This window comes from Harpia harpyja, chromosome 4 (genome assembly GCF_026419915.1).
Source record: "Harpia harpyja isolate bHarHar1 chromosome 4, bHarHar1 primary haplotype, whole genome shotgun sequence".
In the NCBI taxonomy this organism is placed as follows: Eukaryota; Metazoa; Chordata; class Aves; order Accipitriformes; family Accipitridae; genus Harpia; species Harpia harpyja.
Genome location: NC_068943.1, coordinates 5,191,806 through 5,213,984, shown reverse-complemented (window position 1 = coordinate 5,213,984; position 22,179 = coordinate 5,191,806). Strand labels below are relative to the sequence as shown.

Below are 22,179 nucleotides of genomic sequence, written 5' to 3'. Positions count from 1 at the left end.
TGGGAAGTCACTATTTTATGGTAGTTTCAGCTTTACACCAAAACCTGGTGGGGCTCAGAGCACCTTAGATTCCAGAGATGAATCTTAATCCTTTCATGTAATTGTCCATGATCTGTGTTTATATGAAATGCTTTTATTGCTTTTCCTATTCTGGACATAACTGCAAACAGTGAGCATATTTCTAATTTAGGACATTCTCAAATATACAGAATAGAAACTAATGATTAAATGCTACTAATATAATTTTTCAGGGACAGAAGCAAGTACAATAGCTGAATGGCAAAGTATATGGTCTTACCTGAACACTGACACTTCCTTGGAGCTTCAGCTGCAATTTGATCATATCCACTTCAGCTGAAGAGCAAAGCTGCCTAAGTTCTGCAACTTTTTTACTCATTTCGTCAATGGCTACTTCAATTGGGTTTAAATCAGTATGGTGCTGGTACATTACTGGAATGCGCTTTTTCACATATGGGAAACAATGTATAGCTATGGACGGAAACAAGTTTAATACAGTTAGAAAAATTTTTTTGAGTAAGGTGTGTTTTGACAGAATTTTATGCTAAGATCTCATTTTGATGTAATTAGTTGTTCAATTTAATAACATTATATAATCAGAAATACTACCAAATGTACAGGCAAACAAAATACTGAAAATGTAAATATGCATAGGTTTACATGTATTACAGCAAAGAAAGATCATTGTCATTACTGCTACTAATAATAACCAAGAAATAAACCATTGGAACTTAATTCATATGAGAACTGTAAAAAGAATTGCTTATCATCCACATATCTCAAAGAGGAGAAGAATCAAAAATAGAAAAGCTGTATTTTCTATTTCTTCACAAGTATTGGCTATGGACAGCTGGCATTATGAAGTCATTTATTTAAGTTGTTTTTATCACTATATTAAGACAGTGATACAGAAGCTCACACTTAACAGAGACAAAACACAAAATAGTCTTTTATTTAAGAGCAAGGAAAGCTAGACTCCAGATTCACAATTCTTGAAGCTGAAGCAAAAAAACCCCAAAATTATTTGAGTATTATCCCTTGAAGAAACCAATTTGAAAAACCTAGTTTTGGCTAAAAATACTAAAAGTAGTTTGGCTGATAGCTATAAAGGACTTTAAGTGAAATGGAAAAACCCATACAGAACAGAATTAGGTCATTTGAATTAATGCTTCCAGTCAACTTGTTATTTCACAAACTCAGATTTACACATTATACAGAAACACTGCCAAACACACCGTAACTTTTAATTATCTCCCTTAAAAGTATAATAAAATGTTTTGTATCAGTGAACTAAATATCTTTAAAGTTTGAGCCCATGGGGAGGTAGATGGGCACTCTCTCTCCCTTCTAAAGCTAACAAATGAGAAACTAAATCACAGTGATTAGATCAAAGCCACAACAGAACAGAGGCTGGAAATCAAACTAGAACCTGCCCTTCAGGCTCTTCTAGTGCTTTAGGCAAAAGAACCAATGCTGCATTTTACACATTCCAAGACCGAAAGAATGTTGAAAAAATCTCTCACCCAAATCAGCAAGCATAACAACACCGTTCTTCAATATTTTATAGCAAAGAGCTGAGCACAGGAAAGGGCAAAGGGAGAAATGCAGACATTCCATTATTAAAAAAGCCCAAAATTATTTAAAAGTGAAGGGTAGTTAGAACATAGTCAAATATGAGATTTTACTCTTTTTCCAATGCTTACGGGTTAAGAAATCACACAATGATATACATGTTCACAGATGGTCATTTATAAGTGTTTGCATATCACAATTTTTAGTGTTATTTTCAAGTATGTACTAATTTTAAAAGTTTGTTTTGTCTAACAGTATTTTGGTATACTATGCAACTCTTGTCACCTCCAACAGTCACATGCGAAATCTTCTAATGGATTTTTTTCTGACAAAATACACAACATATAGAAAGACCTAGTATCAAGAATTAAGTATAAAAAACAAAATAAAAAGGCAGTTTTCTTTTAAAGGAAATTTCCATTCAATCAGTACCTGTCAAAATAGTCCGTCGCTTACACTGTTCTTCTACTCCTCCTTGTCTTTTACCAGCTTGAGTAAAAGGCATCTCAAACATAAAGCGACGAATGTTATGGGTCCTTTCAAAATCTGTTTTTCTTTCTTGCAACTCTTTTTCTTCAAAGTATGGAATTACATGTGTAACTTGAATATATGCATATTTTGAATCTAAATCCTTTGGATTTACCTTAAAAACATGAAAAAACAATCAGATAGCTACACTGTGAATAAAGTGGATTTAATTTTAGTCACACAACTTTCAGAAATTAAATTTGGTCTCAATCTTTAAATTATTGAAAACACAGGAAACGTTAATGGTCTTACAGGGCTCCTCTGTGTTCAGTTTCTAACTACTGGGAAGACAACATAGCTAGATGCATTACAACGTGTTATGCTTTTTGTTCTGTTTGGATTTTTTTGTGTGGTTTTTTTTTTTTTTTAACACTCATTATTGATAATTGCTGTATGCAGATCTGCTAACAAAAACATAATACAGAGTTATACCCTTGATTAACACTGGAAGGCACAGATACAGAAAACCCAGGAACAAATACTTGTCCTCCATGACAGCTGATACAGCAGTAGATTGGAGACCAAAAATTGCTAGTGATTAAAAAAAGTTAATAATTAAAAATAAAACCCTACATTGCAAATAATTCAGATATTACCTTCAGAAGGTACTCCTCCCAACCCATCTCAACTCTGACACCTTATGAAGGTCCCAAAGAATATACTGGTGGGAGCAGGGCAAATTGAAGGCTTCACTATTCAGTTCATTTTGTTTCTAGAACTGGATGAGTTCATGGACTGGCTGATCTTTAATTTGGTAAAAGCAGCAACTAGTTGCCCGTACCAATAGAGAAGGCCTCCAAAGTCTTCACCCAACAGGGTCACTAAATGGACCAAGGATTTTTTTTTTTTTGTAAATTCCCCCAACCATGGGATAGAGAGGGCACCCTAAACCTGTACATCTTTCTAAAAGTTGTTGCCTACCATTTTTGTCCCACGTCAAATATTCATGTTATCTCTGCCTGTCTCTGAGCCATTTCACTTTCATAAACTAAGTGGGAAAAACAACAATGCAAATACACACATGAAGTCACCAGGTAAGTCGTGGAGCAAACTGGGAACAGAGCTAAGGTCTCCCTGCTGTCACCCATTTTTATTGGAACATGCTGCTTGATTAATTACTTTTTTTTAAATCTGCAATGTTTTCAAGATTATTAGACTGGAACTTAAGTGGTAATTTATGTACTCATTCTGATACAGCTGACAGAAAAATGTTCCCTACAAATGGTAACACACACGTGCATTATAATTAATTTTAAAGAATTCAAGAGAATATACTTGAAAAGCTGTGAAAAACTGAGATTACAATATAATTCTCTTGCCTTCTGTGGCATGAAATCTAGCCCTTGCATAAGTCCTCCTCTCCTTTTAAAGTTCCCATACTGAAAAGCCCCACCATTGCTGCACATTCAGGCCAAGAAGCACAGAACTTTGTGATCTTACTGGTAGAATCAAGGAACAGAAGAGATAGATAAGAGAAAATCAAAGTCTGAATCCAAACAAAAGTTAAAAATTGGCTGAGGAAGGGAATAAAAGGAATGCAGAGAGGCATCTTGTGCAGTATGTGTTCTTCTCAGCATGTGGGATACTGTAGCCCTCTTCAGTTAAACAGTTTTGGAGCCTTCAATTACCAAGGAAAGCATTTCCTATGACAAATGTAGATTTAACCAGATGACTTTGCATGAGCATGTTTTTCTACAGTTTAAGCGTTTATAAAATTGAACAGGCTCAGAGACATAAGCAAAGGATAACAAGAACAACTGATACAGAATTAAAATGTTATTTACATATGGTACTTTTCTCAGAAGAGGGGTCTGTTTCTTACTTCAGAAGAAAGTTTGGACTCTGCTTTCAAGGTGCAGAAAAGGGATAAACTTCCAAAGAACGACTGTGCATGAACTGGCAAGAAATACAGCTAAACATAACACAGGATATGATCATAGTCCAAATTTGTTCTAAGACACAATTATTATTGTGAGAGGTAACACTATGGAAACCAAGCTTTTGGTTGTTCTTAAAGGTAAACTTAATAGGACATGATATTTCTTTCATGCCCTTCAGCCAGTAAAGTTTTTTAGACACCTATGTCTGTGTGCACAATGTGTGACAGACAGTGATCCCACAGTATTTCAAGTGGATTAGTGGAAGTAATATACCAGAATTTTTTAGAGAGAATAAAGATCATACCTTGCCAGAATCCTGAATCATTTTGACATTTTCAGACCCAAATTTGTCAGAGTAGAGTTTTTGGAGTCTTTGGGAAATCTCCGAGAGAGGTGTGAGTTTAGGCTCTTTATAGATATATTCCTTTCCATCTTCATCCTCAAAGAATCCCTGCAAAAAATGAAGTAATCAAAATCTTGGAAAAAAACCCCACATAGGACAATGATTAAGATGAACATAATGTATGTGGTTCAAAGCAAATATAAACATTTAACATCAGGATTCAAGCATATGTAAATAAGGAGAAATTAAAATCTAAGTAAAAAAGGTTTCCTAAGAGAATAAAAAAAAAACAGAAAAATGTAATTATCTACTACAGAATGAGTGAAAGACAATGGAAACACACATTTAAAATTGTGAAGGTTCATTGTAATTTTATGGTATGCCAAGCCTTTGAGACAACTTTTCTTCACTTTTATTTAAAAGTGAACTTTCAGCACTGTTTCACTTGCCAAAACAGAAATTTTGCTGCCCAACACGACTATCTGATTCACAAGTGAGTATTTTGGCAATGGTTTATATAAAAATAATCTGAAAATTTTCTTTATGTAGTAATAAAAAATTAATCCCAGAAAATGAAATTTAATTTACCTAAAAATCTTAATTTTATGTTGTACTATCTTGGCATATACTACTTTACTTTCATTACATAAAGCATTTGTTTTAAAACCATAAGTAAATGCAATGTAGAGTGTGTGGAAAGTGAAACAGGTCATTGGTTTAAAACAACAAGCCATGTCTGAGTTCACGTTTGGAATCGGAAAAGAAATATTTTTGTCATAAATGAAACAGACAAAATAGAAAAGCACAACATATCATGTATAAACACAGGCTAGATTGACAAAAATACCCACATCAAACTAACGTGAAATGCAGTAGTTTTTACTGCATTGCTTGCTTTGTAAGCAGTTACTGTAATTACCTCAACATCTGTTTCACTGTCTGTAAACTGGTATTGCTATAAAGTTATAAAAGACAACAGAATACATGTAAAGTTATACTGCTCAGAGTATTGTACAATTCTCCATGCTCAGCTGAACAATTAGCAACTGGGCTATGCATGTAGAAAGTGTATTACTTGATACTGCGTGATACCATACTGATACATAAGCGTTATAGACATATATTAGAAGGTGTGAAGCTGTCCAATACACAGCCAGAACTTTTGTTCAAAGCATGCAATACTGATGCATAGAAGAGAGTGATTTGTTCTCTAAATGGAACTTAATGTTATTTTTTGAATTGCAATGGCTATTAATGCATACCAATCTAAGAAGCAGCCTTGCAAACCACACTATAGCACTACACATTAAGTCAATACATTGCTAAGAACTGACATTATAGAAAACTTACCGCTGCCTTAAGGTAGTAAATAAAAGAAGAAAAAGGACAAAAAGGCAAAAAATTTACTGAGGAAAATAAGGAAGAATTGTATTGGAATTGATAAATGTTTTAAACTAAATTATTGATGTTTAATTATTTCTTACAGAACACATTTCTTGTACTTTTTATGGCATGGTATCAATATAGATGATGAAATAGTATACCTTGTAAAATAAATTCCAGTTTTTCTTACTGCACAGAGCAGACAAATGAAAGCCAATTAATACTCACCTGTCCAAAGAACGCTACCCTGAAATAAGTTCCCAGCAGTCTCTTGCCTGTATGCATAACTTCTGTTACTTTACTGTACGCTCGATGAAGAGTGTCATATAAATGAGCAAGCCTCTAAAAATAAAAGAAAACCATCATGGGGTAAAAGAATAACATAGAATTTTCCTATCTTAAAACAACAATAAATTATGTCCTTGTAATTAATAACAACTAAAACCACTGTTTCATTGAACAGTAGTAATAGGTTTAGTACTTGTATCAGAATGACAATATGCAAGATTAATTTTTAATTATTTACATTTATTTAAACATTTTTAATTATTCAAAATTAAAACAAAAATTCCACATTCATATTTCAGTTACAATTTTAATACTCTTGTTCTGTGATGTCAAATGTGTCATGCAGTTAGACTAGAAATTTTTTTTTTCTTGCTCAGAATTACTTATGATGAATCTAGTACCTCAAAATCTCGCCGTTTTTCATAAATGGGAATTATAAGTTTATATATGTCAGCAATGAGTTCATAGCGTTCTGCCTTCCAGAGTCCATCAGCACACTGCTCCAACAATTCCATCAGCACATCCTAGATTTGGATACACATGTGAAAAAGTAAAACAATTCAGTACTTGTGAAAAGCACAAATAACTATACCAAAGTTCTTCCCAATGAGAAGGGAGATCTTGAGTCAAACTAAAATTATCAACACATAGTAATTTAAATTATTGTGGCAATCAAAAATCGCTAAAAGGAAACAAAACAGAATGGTCTGAGTGTACACTACTCTTCATATTTACCACAAACAGCATTTTTCTTTTAGATACTCCTGACCTCTTAAGTCTGCAAATGACACCTGTGTGAGGACCCAAGGTCTTACCTTGAGACCCTTGTCTTACCTTGTAATGTGGTTTTATTTTTTCAAAAAACCTTGGGTTTTTTTGGTTTTACACAAAGAACATTATCTTAAAAAGACAGCTATACAAACACTTGACTGTAATGGTTTTGAAGGAAACTATCAAACAAATTACATCAACAATAAAATAAAAAGATACAATTCCAAAATCTGTACTCAGAAGTAATTATCAAGGTACAACAGTGGAATTTGGTATACTTGGTCCAGAGTGAAAATACATATAACAACAGTTAGAGAAGCTGAGAAATCCTAAAGGGTCCAAACAGAGTCACAAGCCAGAAACCACCATCCTTGTAGCAAAAAGATAGTTATTTAAGGTTAAATAAGAACTATGCTTATCTATACATTAGAATGGAAGTACGCATTTTGCATTAGAGCAGTTACATCATAATTATGAAGTCCCTTGCATCAGTTTGTCATAATAATTTATTTTCCATGCATTTAATTTCTCCTACTTCAATAAGCAAAACAAAACTACGATAACATTCATACTTTGCTCTAGTTTTCATAAATTTAAAATTACTTGGCTAACTCGACTAACTCAGTTATAACAAACAATTTCACAGATATTATGGAACAGCTTATAGCTCCTGTGATGAAGCTGTCATATACTTGGTCATGGCTTGAGTGTGACAGAATCACTGTGAAGAAGCTCATTCCCATCCACATACCCTAACACATCTCAGTTTTCTTCAAACATGTCTGGAGCTCCAAGTACCTCCAAGAGAATCCAAGTTTAAGACTGCGAGATGTCAGAAGACGTGACATTTCTACTTCTTGAGACCTCCTGGTACCATTCTTGCATCGTAGTGGTGAACGCAGAAGCTGGAAATAACTCCTTTTATCCTTAGAAGGGATCCAACGCTACTCTATTCCCCTCCTCCCTTTGGTAGAGGACTAAGACAGCATAAAGGTATCACTAAGAAAAGCTAACTTTAATATTGAGAGCAAAAAGAAACTGAAAAATGCTACCCTTACCCGTGTGCTGCAACGGTCCCTAAAACATCCCCTCCTTTCCCCAATCATTATGGGGCCGTATAGACTCTCCAATATCTCCATCCTCAGCAGCCAGGTGGTGAGAACTGAAAGACCAGTGTCACTGCTGGACCACAAGGGCTGTCCACAAACACTGCTTTGTGACAAGAGTCTTAGACACCAGAGGGCATCCAAATGCAGCAAAGGAGTACAATCTTGTTTGCACACAGGAAAAAAATACAAAGAGCAAAAGCTTCACGTGGGAGAGCTGACAGGAGGGAGGAAAAGAACACAACATTTCTGGGCCACCGGCCTCAGTGTTCATCCGTTCTCATGGGAAAAGTTTTTTTCCATATATCCAATCAGAGTTTTCTCTTGTACCCTGTGAGAACGGCCTCCTACTCTGTTATGGCGCACCTCTTAGAAGAGTCTTATTCATCCACTAACCACCTCAGGAGCTGGACTTCTTCCAGTTTGTTGGTATCTCTCTTGACTTTGAGGGGGCAGCGCTGGGCAAGAGATTACAGATGGGGTATCACAAATGCCAAGTAGAAGGGGGAAAACCCACTTCCCTCCACTTCTTGACTCTATGCTCTTTGTAATACAACCCAGCATGCAGTTGGCCTTTGTTGCCACAAGGCTACACTGCTGATTCCCATTCAATCTCTCGTCCACTAGAACTCCCAGGTCCTTCTGCAGAGCTGCTGCCCAGCCCGTCCATCCCCAGCCCATACTGAGACATCGGGTGATTTTTTCGCAGATGCAAGGCTTTGCACTTCTCTGTAGAACTTTGAGAGGCTTCTGTGTTCCTTCAGTCTGAGGTCCCTCTAAATGGCAGCCCTGTCCCCTAGCGTATCAGTCACTCCCCTCTCCATTTAGTTTTGTCCACAAACTTGATGATACGCTGTATCCCATGACCTAGATGGCTAATGAAGATGTTAAACGATATCAGCCTGAGTACCTATGAAGAATACCAGCCTTCGCCACCACACTTAAAAGTGTCTTGTATGTCTGGGTAAGTACGTATTTCTGTTTTTCATAAAGTGCTTTAATATATTGAATTACACTGCATGTTGATCACTTAAAAGAGCTATAATACCATCTGAGCTGTGAAGCCATTTCATTTACCAATCTGCAAATTAGAATGATTCCTCTCATGGAAAGTCATAGCTAACAAGATACCAGAAAAAACAAATAAGTAAGGTAGAGATTAACTTACTATCCATAGTGGAGCTGTATTCTGGCAGAGTTTATTTTGGAAAAAACCAGCCAACTTGAATGAAATTGTTTCCAACCTTAATCCGCATGGAATCTGGCACCTGCCACAGGCCTGTTAGCCGTAACTCAGATCTCTCACAGATGGACTGCTTACAGCAAAGTCTAGCATGGAAACAATATCAGGTTCCAAGCTTTTACCCTCCTATTTCTGACACCCAGAAGACTTTTAGCTCTGCAAGGAGAATTTGACTTGTGCTGCTGAATAGGCTGTCCGCATAAACAACTGTTCATGAAACACACACAGTAACTTTGTTAAAAAAACAAAGCAAAATTATGTTTTTTCAGCTGGCTAGTTTAGGAAATGAGTCAGGCTAACCTTGGCCTGAAGAGAATTCTTTTAAAATGAGAATTAAATTGAGAATTTTAAAAATTTTGATTTTTAAAATGAGAAACTACATAAAGTCTTAAGACAAATTTCATCTAATTGGGAAGACTTTATATAAACTGGAGAATATAAAGGATGCTTTGCCCCTTTTAGAAACATGGAGGGATCCCCCCCTGACCCCCCTAATAGTTCTAATTACTGTTTTGGAGATTTAACTCTAAAGTAACTAGCATCCAGGGAAATCCCAAGTTTCAAGAAAGAAATTCCATGACTCTTTGTTACTACGTATAGGAAGAATTCCCATCAGAGCATCATTTTGCTCAGTAGTAGTAAAGTACAGCTTGAAAGATATGTTTCTGCTTTCTGATTTCTGTACCCAGTTCATCTGTCATATGATTTTTTTTTCTTAGACTAATACAGTTTTGCTTACATAAGAACATACCAAGGAAACACTCCATATATGAATATGTTCCTATTCATGAAGCAACTAGACTACCTGGTTTGAAATTCTTCTGTAAAATACTAGTCATCCCAATTTATTCATGATTTTTAGTCTACTAAAAACCAAAGAGTTTTTCCCTATTATTACTCTTCCTGAGTGAACTATAAGAAGTTACCTGAAAAATAGTAACTTTTTTCAATATTTAACCAATTACAGTACTACATGGTTAAGTTTAAAAAGGGAAAAATAAAATTTGGCAAGGTTTGATCCTTTTGCAAGTTCCACACACTTTTAATTTCACTCTTGGCTTTGTATTTCCATGGAATGGAAGTAAGAGATGGAAATAAATTTGCATAGGGTTCAATGACCTAGAACAAGCAGTATATCCTTTTTGCAGAGACTGACTAATGAGAAGAAGAAAAAAGACATTCCAGTTTAAAAAATACAAAAGAATTTAGCTCTGACAAATGGTTTGTCAGGTAGACGCTGACAAGAATTTCTAACAAAAGTTTCCGTCAGCAGTAGTCACTAGAAAACCAACTCTTGGCTCACTTAGAGCAGCTTACATTTTGCTTTGAGTAACATGGTAAATTCCATGCTGGATGAGGACAATCAGTGATATATAGAACATAACACAAATTTAAAAAAACACCAATCTGCTATTGGGTGTCTTTGGAAAGCAAAAGTGCTATATTTCTCATTTCAAGTAATTCAAACTCCTGCCTCCCCTCGCCTGAAGAAGGCAAGTCAACAATTTTTGTCTTAAAACAATAGAGCAAAGCAGTACCAGAACTTAGGAGTAAAACATAGGTACCCTAGGCCTAAATCCAGGCTCAAACAGCTAAGTCTTTAATCTGTTCCTCCTAAATCTGTTAGCACAGCCACAATTTGCACAATCAAATAATTTTGTCATACACCTTCACCATATATAAACTAAAACACAAAAGAAAAATATTTTTTGTTGTACAATTATGCTTACACACCAGGGATTTTTTTCAACACAACTACTGCAAGTAGTGGTTTGTCCCTCCCTCCACCACCTATACTGGCAAAAACATAGTGTAGATGTAGCTCTTCATGAGCAAGATTATGAAAAATCTTTTCACGTAGGCTTCTTAATAGTAAAATTTACTGTAGAGCAGTACAGATGGATCCATGAAGACACAAGGAGTGAAACTTAAGCCAGGAACAAACAACACTGATGCAAGTCTGGTGTCAGTAAAATGGCTTTCATTGTTATGGCATATTTGCATAGGGAAACTGTAAACCAAGAAAAATAATCTTCATAATTGCTGGTATAGTAACAATCTAAATCAAAGTCAGTTTAAAAAAAAACCCAGATCTTGTTAACGCTAATAAATAAGCCACATTACTGTTCAGCCTGTCATATAGCTTAAAATTCCATTTTGCTTAATTTTATTCCAAAAGTGGTGTTGAGTTGATGTGCTAATGCTTTATTTAAGATATATGTATATAGTAAATTGTCTAAAGTTGGGACAGCTCACAGAAATTTTTTATTTCAGTTTCAGGATAAGAACAGCGGCTAAGAAGACAATTATAATATCCATCGTATTAGCCAGCCTCCAGACTGAAACACAAAACTTGGAAAAACAAACAGCACTTCAATGTGCATCAATTCTAACTCTCTTATGTTTACTTACTTCATTGAAGTGAACATCTTGCATTCCAACATCCTCCATCATTGAAGCCTCTTCATCTATATTAGGTGTGATTACCCTGAAAGCAGTACAACCTTGCCTAAACATCCCTGTCATTGAAAAAGAAAAATAGACAAATTTACTTTTTTCCACCAGAATAACTGTCGTGGTTTAACCCCAGCCAGCAACTAAGTACCACGCAGCCACTCACTCACTTCCCCCCCACCCAGTGGGATGGGGGAGAGAATCAGAAGGTAAAAGGTAAAACTTGTGGGTTGAAATAAGAACAGTTTAATAGAACAGAAAGGAAGAAACTAACAATAATAATAATAAACTCACAATACTAATAAAAGGATTGGAACATACAAAACAAGTGATGCACAGTGCAATTGCTCACCACTCCCTGACCGATGCCCAGTTAGTTCCCGAGCAGCGATTCATCCCCCAGGCCAAGTCCCCCCAGTTTATATACTGGACATGACATCACATGGTATGGAATACCCCTTTAGCCAGTTTGGGTCAGCTGCCCTGGCTGTGTCCCCTCCCAACTTCTTGTGCCCCTCCAGCCTTCTTGCTGGCTGGGCATGAGAAGCTGAAAAATCCTTGGCTTAGTATAAATGCTACTTAGCAACAACTGAAAACATCAGTGTGTTATCAACATTCTTCTCATACTAAATCCAAAACATAACGCTATAGCAGCTACTAGAAAGAAAATTAACTCTATCCCAGCCAAAACCAGGACAATAATATTAGGTCATTTTGCGATGCTAGATAAGGCAGAAGCCATGTTTAAATATACATACCCCCAAATTAATAAATAAAAAATAAATCCTGCCTCCCAGTGCGTGATTAAAATATTAGACCTCACATTACTCTATAAGTATAAATAGGTTTTAAAAAACCCACAAATGTTAATATCTGGACTCTTACCTACCAAAATAAATAGTGTCTGAATCTTCCTAAATTAAACCTGTGTCTAATCTACCCCATCCTAAGTCTAAGGTAATCAAGGTAACTTCTACAGTATTTAATTAAACTGGTGTGAAGTCATGCTGGAACTGTGTACTCTAACAGGCCCTGGCATATCAGCCTCCCCAGACTGAACAGTATGAATAGACTGACATCAACCATACAAAATGATCAAAGGATGGCAAACCAGATTATTCAGCTGTATATACAGAAAGTCAGTCTACAAGCAAGAAAAAACCCCCAGCAATCTAACTTTCTTTACTGAAGTAAGTATTTGGCAAAAATGGGGTTTAGAATGTTCTAATGTGAAACCTGCTTCTTTTACCCATTCTGTTTAGCTCTTTTTTATTATATCAGATTGCTGAATTAAGAAATAGGGGGTTTTGGCCAAAAACTGTATTAATTAAAGCCTCAAGAGCAATCAGTAAATACTACAGAAGCACAAGGACTTGCACATATTTATTTCACAGCTCATTCCTACACAGATTCTTTCTGCTCAGGTGGGAGTCTGACCACCAGAGGTTTTACTGAATGACTGCCTCAAATGCATGGTTTTGTTTTGCTCCTGGAAATACCACAGATAGAAGTTCGACCCTCTATATTACTAAGAGGAAATAACTTTTATGACAGTAGACAAAAATAGCAGATCACCCAAAGGAATCACAAATTGATACAGATTATCACTAGTTATCAGTTAGTTGTTATCAGGCTTCCAAGAGGACATAGTAACTTTGACAATCAACTTAGTTTCAGATTTGGTCTCAGAGAAGCTTCTGAAATCATTGGGGCAGAGAGGATAGCCTATACACTACACAAGTATCTGGCAAAAGGCACAGAAGGAAGAGAGAAAAGGCATCTTGTAGACCCACGACTCTGCTTCATTTTGAACTGTCATGCAAAAGCAAAGAAAAAAAGCTGCGAATGTGAATTTGCCTACAAAAACAAAAGACTAGCTCAATGTCATGATCAGTCTTAACAGATTTCTGAAACTTTCTTCTAGAGATCTATTTTTCTTAATAAAAGCCATAAAAGCTTTTATTTTCTCAAACCCCTAGCTGGGAACTCTTCTGACCCTATAAATGAAAGATAGTTTCCTACCCTATCTCAAGGGTCATCAGAAACCCGCTTTTACAGACAGCTGCTAGCAGAGAACACCAAGACAGGTGAAGCATTCTGAGCACTACTACCACTGACTCAGCATCTGAAAATTTGTATGAATTTATTTTGACTTCTCTGGCAATGCCAGGTTTCCCTATATGCAATGAAAGACTACTTATCAGTGAATATTCTTGTTCAACAAGTTTGCTTTAGAAAGGGTCTGACTTCAGCTATTAGCAGCTCTGGTGCAAAATAAAAATTTTTACTTTCCTAAAAATTTTACTTTAGCTTCATCTGAAATGCTGCCACTTAGATATGTAAGTATACTCTTAAATATTTGAGTATGCTATCTGGTTAGGTCAGAATTTCTTCCTTGGTAAACACTGAAATGCCTACAACTTCCTCTGAGAAACTATTGTCATTATAGCTTAGGAAAAGCAAAATATAAACATTAAAGTAAGATTTCAAAATCGTACCTTTTCGCGTGAGATATTCTGCAACCAGTGCTGCTACATGGACATAGCACATTGCTGCCTAAAACAGAAACAATAACAATCTTATAAATTACAATTATAATGGAACTACTGAAAACAAGGTATACAAGAAGAGCCCTAGCCTGAGATTATTTCTTTGGTTTTCCTTTTTGCTGCTTTGCAGGAGATGCCCTATGACCAGTGTAAGAATTCTCCACTTCATTTATGCAAAACAGTAACTGTGCAAGAGCACTCACCACTCACTCCTTTACCAGAGCATTGAGGAGCACAGACAGCAGTACACAATCTGAGAGTGACCACGGATCACAAATTACAAGGTAGGAATGCCATGCTATAATAAAAATAGGCAAATCTCTTTTGGGTATGTATTTTAAGTGTTATGTGAAACAAAAGAGCTATTAGTTGTTCTACTCAACATTTGGTGGTTCTTTTGCTAACCTGTTTTGTCTGCCTTTTGGCTCCAGATCAAGAAAAATGTAGAAAAAAAAACTGGTGACAGACCATGTGAAAGCAGCAAAAGAGAAGAAATCTGACCTACGAATGGTGTTGTCTGGAAAACAGAAGAAAAAGGAGGACAGAGTAGTCTTCAAATATTTGAGGTGTTCCATGAAGTTGACACTGATCACTTTTCTCCACAGAAAGGAGAAAAGAAAGATTCAAGATCCTTCTTTCACTAAAAAGGTTTAGGCTTACAGCAAAGTGTTATTCTAACTGTAATTCTCAATTGAACAGTTCATATATGGAGGCTGCAGAACCTCAGACCCTGGAGGTGAAGGAAAAAGGTAAGTGTCTGTCAGAAATTCTCTCTAATTCACACTCTGCATGGGGTTGGGCTTGGTGGTTTACAGAGGTCCCCATCGAGTCATACACTCAGAGATTCTGAGTTTTTAATACAACAAATTAAAAACAGACCTGAAAAGGACTAAAAGGGCTTGTCTTCTGAAAGAGCTGAAGTTGTTTCCTTCAAAATGCAAGCTAATAACAGAGCACTGTATATGCGTTCTGTGTTGCTACCATACCGAAGAAAAAAATTCTAGTACTAAGACATAAGATAGCAGCTACTATTTCTTGGAGATATTTACTTGCTTACATGATGCTAAGTTTCACAGATATGTTTATGAAATTCAATGATGTCGTGCAATGTGATTTACTTTTGGATGCAACAAACTTCCAGAAAGAGACAAAATTCATTCCGTATGCTGATAAAACACTTACATCAAGACATATAAAAATCCCCACTCCAAACTCTCCTTTTTGCTAGAATTAAATATTTTAACAGCACAGTGAAATCCGATAGCTTCCTTTTTTCAAAGAAAAAGATTGTGATTTGTCAATTTTAAGAACATTAGGACTTTTTTATTAAGCAGTCTGGAATAGAATCAAGGCAAGTCTGTAAAGGCAGCTGGAGAGGAATTCAAAGAGTGGCTTTAAGCGTTTTAGCAACTGATAACAAAGATATTTTTAAGCAGATATTTTTAAGTAGAAGGTCTGTGTCTTCCATGGTTCGCATTGAGCATTCCTGGCTTAGTAGCATGTCAGCTACCGTAGTTAAACATACAGCTTACATTAGTAATCAGAAATTACTTACAGGTGTACTTGGATAGGACAAAAACCTACCAGCCATTGAAACTAATCTACTAACAATTCAAAATTTATTAAAAATGCTTATTATATTACACACTAACAACTACATATAGTACATTCCATTTCAAGAAAGATAAGCTTAAGCTTATTACGAAGCTAAAACTAGTTTGATTTTTTTCTCTTACCTCTGAAAGATCTCCATTTTTAACATGGATCCTTGCCATGCTGTCTAACCACGTCTTCCTTAGTTCAGGTGTACTAGCATAAGACTTTGCCAAACTGTACTGGAGGTCTACAAGCATTTCTGGATCATTTTCATGCTCCTTCATCTGAGCTGTAGCCATCAGTACTGTACGAATCCGTTTTGTTAAATCCTTAACGTCAGAAGGGAATGTAGTGTGCTAAAACATAGAAAAGTTAGGTTAACTACTACCTTTTTCTAGTCTTTGCATAATGAAAAGTTGAAACATAATTGCAAAAGATGCTATGAAAGAGTTTTCAAGCATCCTTCTATGGTATGGAAAGAAGAATAAAAACAGACCTTTATAATTCTGTCATTATTGGCACAATTATTGATGATAGAAAGAGACTGCTGAAATCTAGTTCCTCCGATTCCAACAACATCAGCAATTAACTGGCTTACTGAAATAATAACCTTGACAGAAACAAATATCTTGTTAGTGCATATTTCACGAAATTCCCTTGAGATGTACCTATGAAGCAATTACAAAGGAAGTTTTGTTCTTTTTAATTGAAAGATTTTTCCCTTAAGTAAAATCCTATTTGTTGGTTTTTTGGTTGGGTTTGTTTTTGTTTTCCCCCCCCGAAGTTACTTGTACAATAAAATAGGCAAGAAAAAACAGGCTTGTGTAAATTTAATGCACATACATTCTCAGCTCTAAAGACTGACTGCTAGGTGAACTAGCCCGAGATCATAAAAGTAGTAATCTATTGTTCCCAGCTTTGTCAGAACACAGAATTTTCTATGTATTTGTTTTATTTTAGACTTTTACATGCTTGTTGCTGCATTCTTTTCATCTTCAGATACAACAGGGTATGCCATTTAACAATGAAAATAACATCTACAAAACAGAACATTTGCTACTGACAAATAAAAATTATTTCCTACGAAACACAGGGCCATCCGATTGTTTCTAAGTATCTCCCTATAGTGAACATACTTTTATTGCCATCTTCTCACTCTTAGAATATACCAGCCTTGCTTGAACCCAAAATAATTTCTTTTATGTCTTTATCTGACAGGGCTTTGCACAGTGGTATGCAACTGTGCATCTACAAATACAACATTTAAAAAATGAAAAATAAAGTATACTAACTTGTAGATGTGTCCTAACAAAAGACTTCTTCCCTGTGTAATCAAAATTATTTCTCATTAAGAAGTACAGTAACTGTGAAGCTTCAGTACGAATTGAACTCAGTTTGGAATTACAATACTTCAGAATTTCATAGCACAGTGCAGAACACATATCAGCTCTACCTTCATAAAATGTAGAAGGAAACTGAGGAAAAAGTAGAAAAGAAAGAAGTTATTCATTAAAACTAGCTTCAGTTCTTGATAAAATAAGCATATCAAGAAAAATACAAATCTATTAATATTCCAAAACTATGGAAAAAATAGACAGTTATAGTAGTTCATGACACAAAATGGTTCTTACAGCAATTCAAAGGACAAGTATTCCACGCTGTTAGGATCAGATCAGTTCTTATTCACCAACTTTAATTTGGGATTTTAGTTCTTAAATTTTTACATTATATATTGTTAACTAAAGAACTGGATAAGTACTTGTAGATTAATTATTTTTAAACTTCTTACCTTAAATATGAGGGCCCTTAAAGCAATGAAGACATTTTTCAATGCCGTTTCAGACTGATTCTTTTGAAGGAAGCAGAGGTATACATCAAATACTTTCTTCATCAGCGGATTATGCCCATGATCAGTTAGTAGCTGATTCTTTAAATTGATAGTGAGAATTTAGGAGTTTTGTACGATGATACATTTATACTATTCTAAGAACATACACAGATCATGCAAAAGCAGGAAATAAAAAAAAAATAATCTGCATAGTATTACCAAGATGTTTAATAATAAAAACATATCTGAATTTTAATTAGATATTTCTAACACTTCATTAATCTTGCTTATAAAGGAAGTGTTGGCTTCTGAACAGACTTACAGAATACAACTGTTTTTAACAGCTGTTAATTAAATCAATTACTATTAACAGTTCTTTGAGAGGCACACTCAAAGTATTAACACATTTTAGTTACGCCGGCTTTAGCAGCTCAGACAGTGGAATTTTCTCATAGCAGTACCTCCTACTACAATGCTCTCAAAAACACTCCCCCCAAATGACTGAGCATACGCACTAGGTTCCTATGGGACTCTAGGATGAAATGACAAGGTCTCTCCTCTTACAAAACACCAAAACGGGTTAATTAATTCAGGGACTGCTCAATGCAGTCCAGGGAGTCCAGAACTGAGAGGACCATGTTAAGTATTGCTCCCTCGGACTCCACTGGCCCTCCAACATGATCCTAACTAGGTCTTGCACCTTCTGCAACTCCCCTCTGCACACTCCACTCTTCCTTGTCATTACTATATACAGGCATCCAAATGGTATGCTGCAAGGCAGCTACATCACGATCTCAAATAGGTTTTAAGGTAATATTAATGCAAAGAATCTAGTTTAACAAACTTTTCAAAAGGTTCTTGAGCCCCAGTATAGACCTAGGCTCTTGTAGCATGCCTTAAGCGCTCTCAAACACGGAAGAGATGTCTAGCTGCAGATGTCTTCTTTTCTATTCATGGAGACACAGAAGAAATTTTTCAGGCTAAAGAATTTCAGCATAGCCCTAGGCATTTCAGGTGTTCCTCAATATTAAAAAATTGAAGGAGGCAGTCCTCCATTAAAAGCCATTCTGACAATGTGACTTGCAGACCAAAAGAACTCAGTGTGGTTTCAAGCTTTGTGGATGAATAGATACAAATGGTCCCAGGAGACCAAAGATCTCCAAATGCTACGCAATGAAGCCATGGCCAGGCCATTTTAGAGGAAGCTAGACATAAACGGTTCAATATAAGCCAGTCAGCCTATTTGGTCATAGGAAAAAGTTTTATCTCTTGGAACAGTATACAGATGTTTGTAGATGACCCAAACCTAAACACCTAACCGCAAGTTCTAAAAGATGGTAAGGCTTACTACTTCCAGATTTATAGCAAAATAATGAAACATTGTCTTACAAACCCCTATCTTTATGAGGAAATTGATATAATAAGCTTTCTTCAGATGTCCCAACATCAGAGGTAGGTGGTTCACTAAAACTACCTAGAGTAGCAGGAGTTCACACAGGATCAGTTAAAATTCTACCAAGAAGCAGACATAACTTGTGATTCCCCTGCTGTAATAGATAACAGAGCTCTGGATCCCCACTAGTGAAAGATGATTGTGGTGAAAAAAAAGAGTTGTCTGGCCTTTTGGGAATAATTAGCATATTATATAGAAGAAGCAGATTGGTATTAGTCATCTAGTGGCCTTCTACGATGGAGTGGCTGCATCAGTGGACAAGAGAAGAGCTATCCATCTGGACTTCTGTAAGGCTTTGATATGGTTCCCCACAACATTCTTGCCACTAAAACAGAAACATATGGGTTTGAAGAATGGACTGTTGGAAGGATAAGGAATTGGCTGGGTGGCCACGTCCGAAGAGTTACACTCGATGGCTCGGTGTCCAAGTGGAAACCAGTAATAAGTGGCATCCCTCAAGGGTCCATATTGGGACCAGTACTATTTAATATTTTCATCAGTGACATAGACAGTGGGATGGAGTGCACCCTCAGCAAGTTTTCAGATGACACCCAGCCGAGTGGTGCAGTTGAATTGCTAGAGTCTTCCCTGTAGCCTGCCATCCAGAAGGACCTTGACAGGATTGAGAAGCGGGCCTGTGTGAACGTCATGAAGTTCAACAAGGCCAAGTGCAAGGTCCTGCATGTGGGTTGGGGCAATCTCTAGTATCAGTACAGGCTGGGGGATAAATGGATTGAGAGCAGCCCTGCGGAGAAGGACTTGGGGACATTGGTTGATGAAAAATTGGACATGAGTCAGCAATGTGTGCTCACGGCCCAGAAAGACAACTGCATCCTGGGCTGCATAACAAGAAGCATGGCCAGCAGGTCGAGGGAGGTGATTCTCCTCCTCTACTCTGCTTTGGTGAGACCCCACGTGTGTACTGCGTACAGGTCTGTGGCCTCCAGTATATGAACGACATGGACATGTTAGAGCAGGTCCACAGGAGAGCTATGAAAATGGCCAGAGGGCTGCAACACTTCTCCTACGAAGAAAGGCTGAGAAAGTTGGGGTTGTTCAGCCTGGAGGAGAAAAGGCTCTGGGGAGACCTCATTGCAGCCTTTCAATATATAAAAGGGGGTTATATGAAAGATGGAGAGAGACTAATTTTTTTTTACCAAAGCCTGTAGTGACAGGAGAAGGGGAAACAGTTTTAAACCTAAAGAAGGTAGGTTCAGATTGGACATAAGGAGGAATTTTGTTTTGCAATGAGGGTGGCGAGACCCTGGAACAGGCTGCCCAGGGAAGTTGTGGATGCCCCATCATTGGAAGCGTTCAAGGTCAGGCTGGACAGGGCTTTGAGCAACCTGATCTAGTGAAAGAACATGTCCCTGTCCATGGCAGGGGGGTTGGAGCTAGATGATCTTTAAAGGCCCCTTCCAACCCAAACCATTCTCTGATTTTATGCATTTTAGGTGCAGTTGATTAAGTAGAAGCTCCCAATTCTCCCGCCTGTTCTGCTTGCATCTTGCAGACTACTCTGCTATACTCTTACCTACTTTCTCAACATACTACATACAGATAACCTTGAAGGACTGTCATTCTAAGCGTGATGGGCGGCTGATAACTAGAAGATTAATGTCCATTCTTCTTTAAATCTTTAAAACTAGGTATCTTCATTTTCAATTCTGTCATGAAGTCTGTGGACAGAACTGGTTCTAAACTCTAATTAAATTACTAATAAAAGGAATCTCATTATAAATAAACTATGTTTCCATAACTAGATTAAAGGTAAGACACTAAATTTGAATCTTCAAGCAAGGATCTGGATACACTGCTCTAATTAGGGGAGAAACAAAGTAGAGCTATCATGTCTCCTTTTTATAGCTTCACCTTTAATGTTTGGAAAAGCCCCAAAAAACCAGACAGGAGGGGTATGCAAGTGGGCGTGCTATAAAAAGATTCCACAGGAGAGCTATAGTAACTGATACAACTAAAAAGAAGTCTTATTAGTGGAGGAATTGAAATAAAGTTACATAAAAGGAACACACACAAATTACTGTTAATTAATGAGTTAATTAATTAATGGTGACTTAATGTAAGAAGTCACCACGTTCAATGTAGAAGTCTGATAGTGTCCAATTACGAATTATGGTTTTGCCATACACTAGATCTTTCGCCCCACATGGCCTTTAAAAGACAGTTTTACCACTAATATTAGGTAGACACTAAAGTTTCTAGAAATATTTTTAGGAAGTTAGGATGAGGAGGGAGCTTTTCCCACAGATTCCTGCTGATCAGTAAAGAGTCTGTGTGCAATGTATAACTGAAGCCAAAGCATTTTGCTGTGAGAGGTTATCCACTTCAACATGACACAATAATGAAATAAAACGCTAGAAATGCTAAAAATACAATGCTGTATTACTAGATTATAAAATACAAATATAATTTTAAAAATATTTTTTTAAAAATATTTTTTCTGAAAGATTATTATGGGAGATGTTAACACTAAGTCAAGAACAAACCTTAAAAGCCATTGTGAATAATGACAGAGTATCCAGAATTGTAAGGCAAACTTCAGTGGCAATATTTGCTTCAAGTAAAGACTGGTGAAGAACATCTGCATCTGAATGGCCATAGCCTACAGAAATTCCAAATGAAGTGTAAGTGCTGGATATACTCATTTGAATGTTTTTTATTTCCAAAAGACTTGCTGAACTAGGAAAAGATTAACAACTAAAAAGCCTGACAGAAGTTAGTATTCAATACAGAAAAGTAATTAATATGCATTTAAACATTTTTCAGATATGTGCATATAATTATTCTAACATAATCTGCACAAGATCATAAAATACATTAAGTACAAATGTCAACAGTAGAAGTATTAAACAGCAGTTAAAACAATAAATGTCTGAAGTTTCATATATATGTGTATGTATGTACACACGTGTATATATATAAATGTACACAGTTATATATACACATATATATTCTTAAAGTAAGTACTGCAGTAGAATGGAGTTACAGCTGAAAATATGTATTGGTAATTTAGCGATGTTATAATGATCTCAAAGTCAATCATAAGTCAACCATTATAAAAATACAAAACACTAAGAGTTGAGGAATACAATCATATGCTGCTGAAGACCCAAGTAATTAATTCTGCTCTGTGGCAACACCATGCAATA

The 22,179-nt window shown here is 36.2% G+C and overlaps 1 protein-coding gene across 20 annotated transcripts in view; it reads right to left on the bottom strand.

The window, feature by feature from the left end:
- DOCK9 (dedicator of cytokinesis 9) overlaps positions 1 to 22,179 on the bottom strand; it is a 137,358-nt gene that overhangs the window by 5,764 nt on the left and 109,415 nt on the right. For 13 of the 20 annotated variants that reach the window (XM_052785719.1, XM_052785731.1, XM_052785722.1 and 10 more), the window contains 13 exons: positions 21,517 to 21,632; positions 17,521 to 17,658; positions 17,024 to 17,206; positions 16,228 to 16,341; positions 15,872 to 16,087; positions 14,085 to 14,142; positions 11,545 to 11,651; positions 6,414 to 6,536; positions 5,953 to 6,066; positions 5,261 to 5,296; positions 4,303 to 4,449; positions 2,023 to 2,233; positions 299 to 489 (listed from right to left, as the gene is read on the bottom strand). In XM_052785719.1, coding sequence (XP_052641679.1) covers positions 299 to 489; positions 2,023 to 2,233; positions 4,303 to 4,449; positions 5,261 to 5,296; positions 5,953 to 6,066; positions 6,414 to 6,536; positions 11,545 to 11,651; positions 14,085 to 14,142; positions 15,872 to 16,087; positions 16,228 to 16,341; positions 17,024 to 17,206; positions 17,521 to 17,658; positions 21,517 to 21,632 — 1,754 coding nt within the window. Of the gene's footprint in view, positions 1 to 298; positions 490 to 2,022; positions 2,234 to 4,302; positions 4,450 to 5,260; positions 5,297 to 5,727; positions 5,748 to 5,952; positions 6,067 to 6,413; positions 6,537 to 11,544; positions 11,652 to 14,084; positions 14,143 to 15,871; positions 16,088 to 16,227; positions 16,342 to 17,023; positions 17,207 to 17,520; positions 17,659 to 21,516; positions 21,633 to 22,179 lie in introns of those variants that run through there. The other 7 variants (XM_052785728.1, XM_052785734.1, XM_052785717.1 and 4 more) reach the window with 2 other exon arrangements.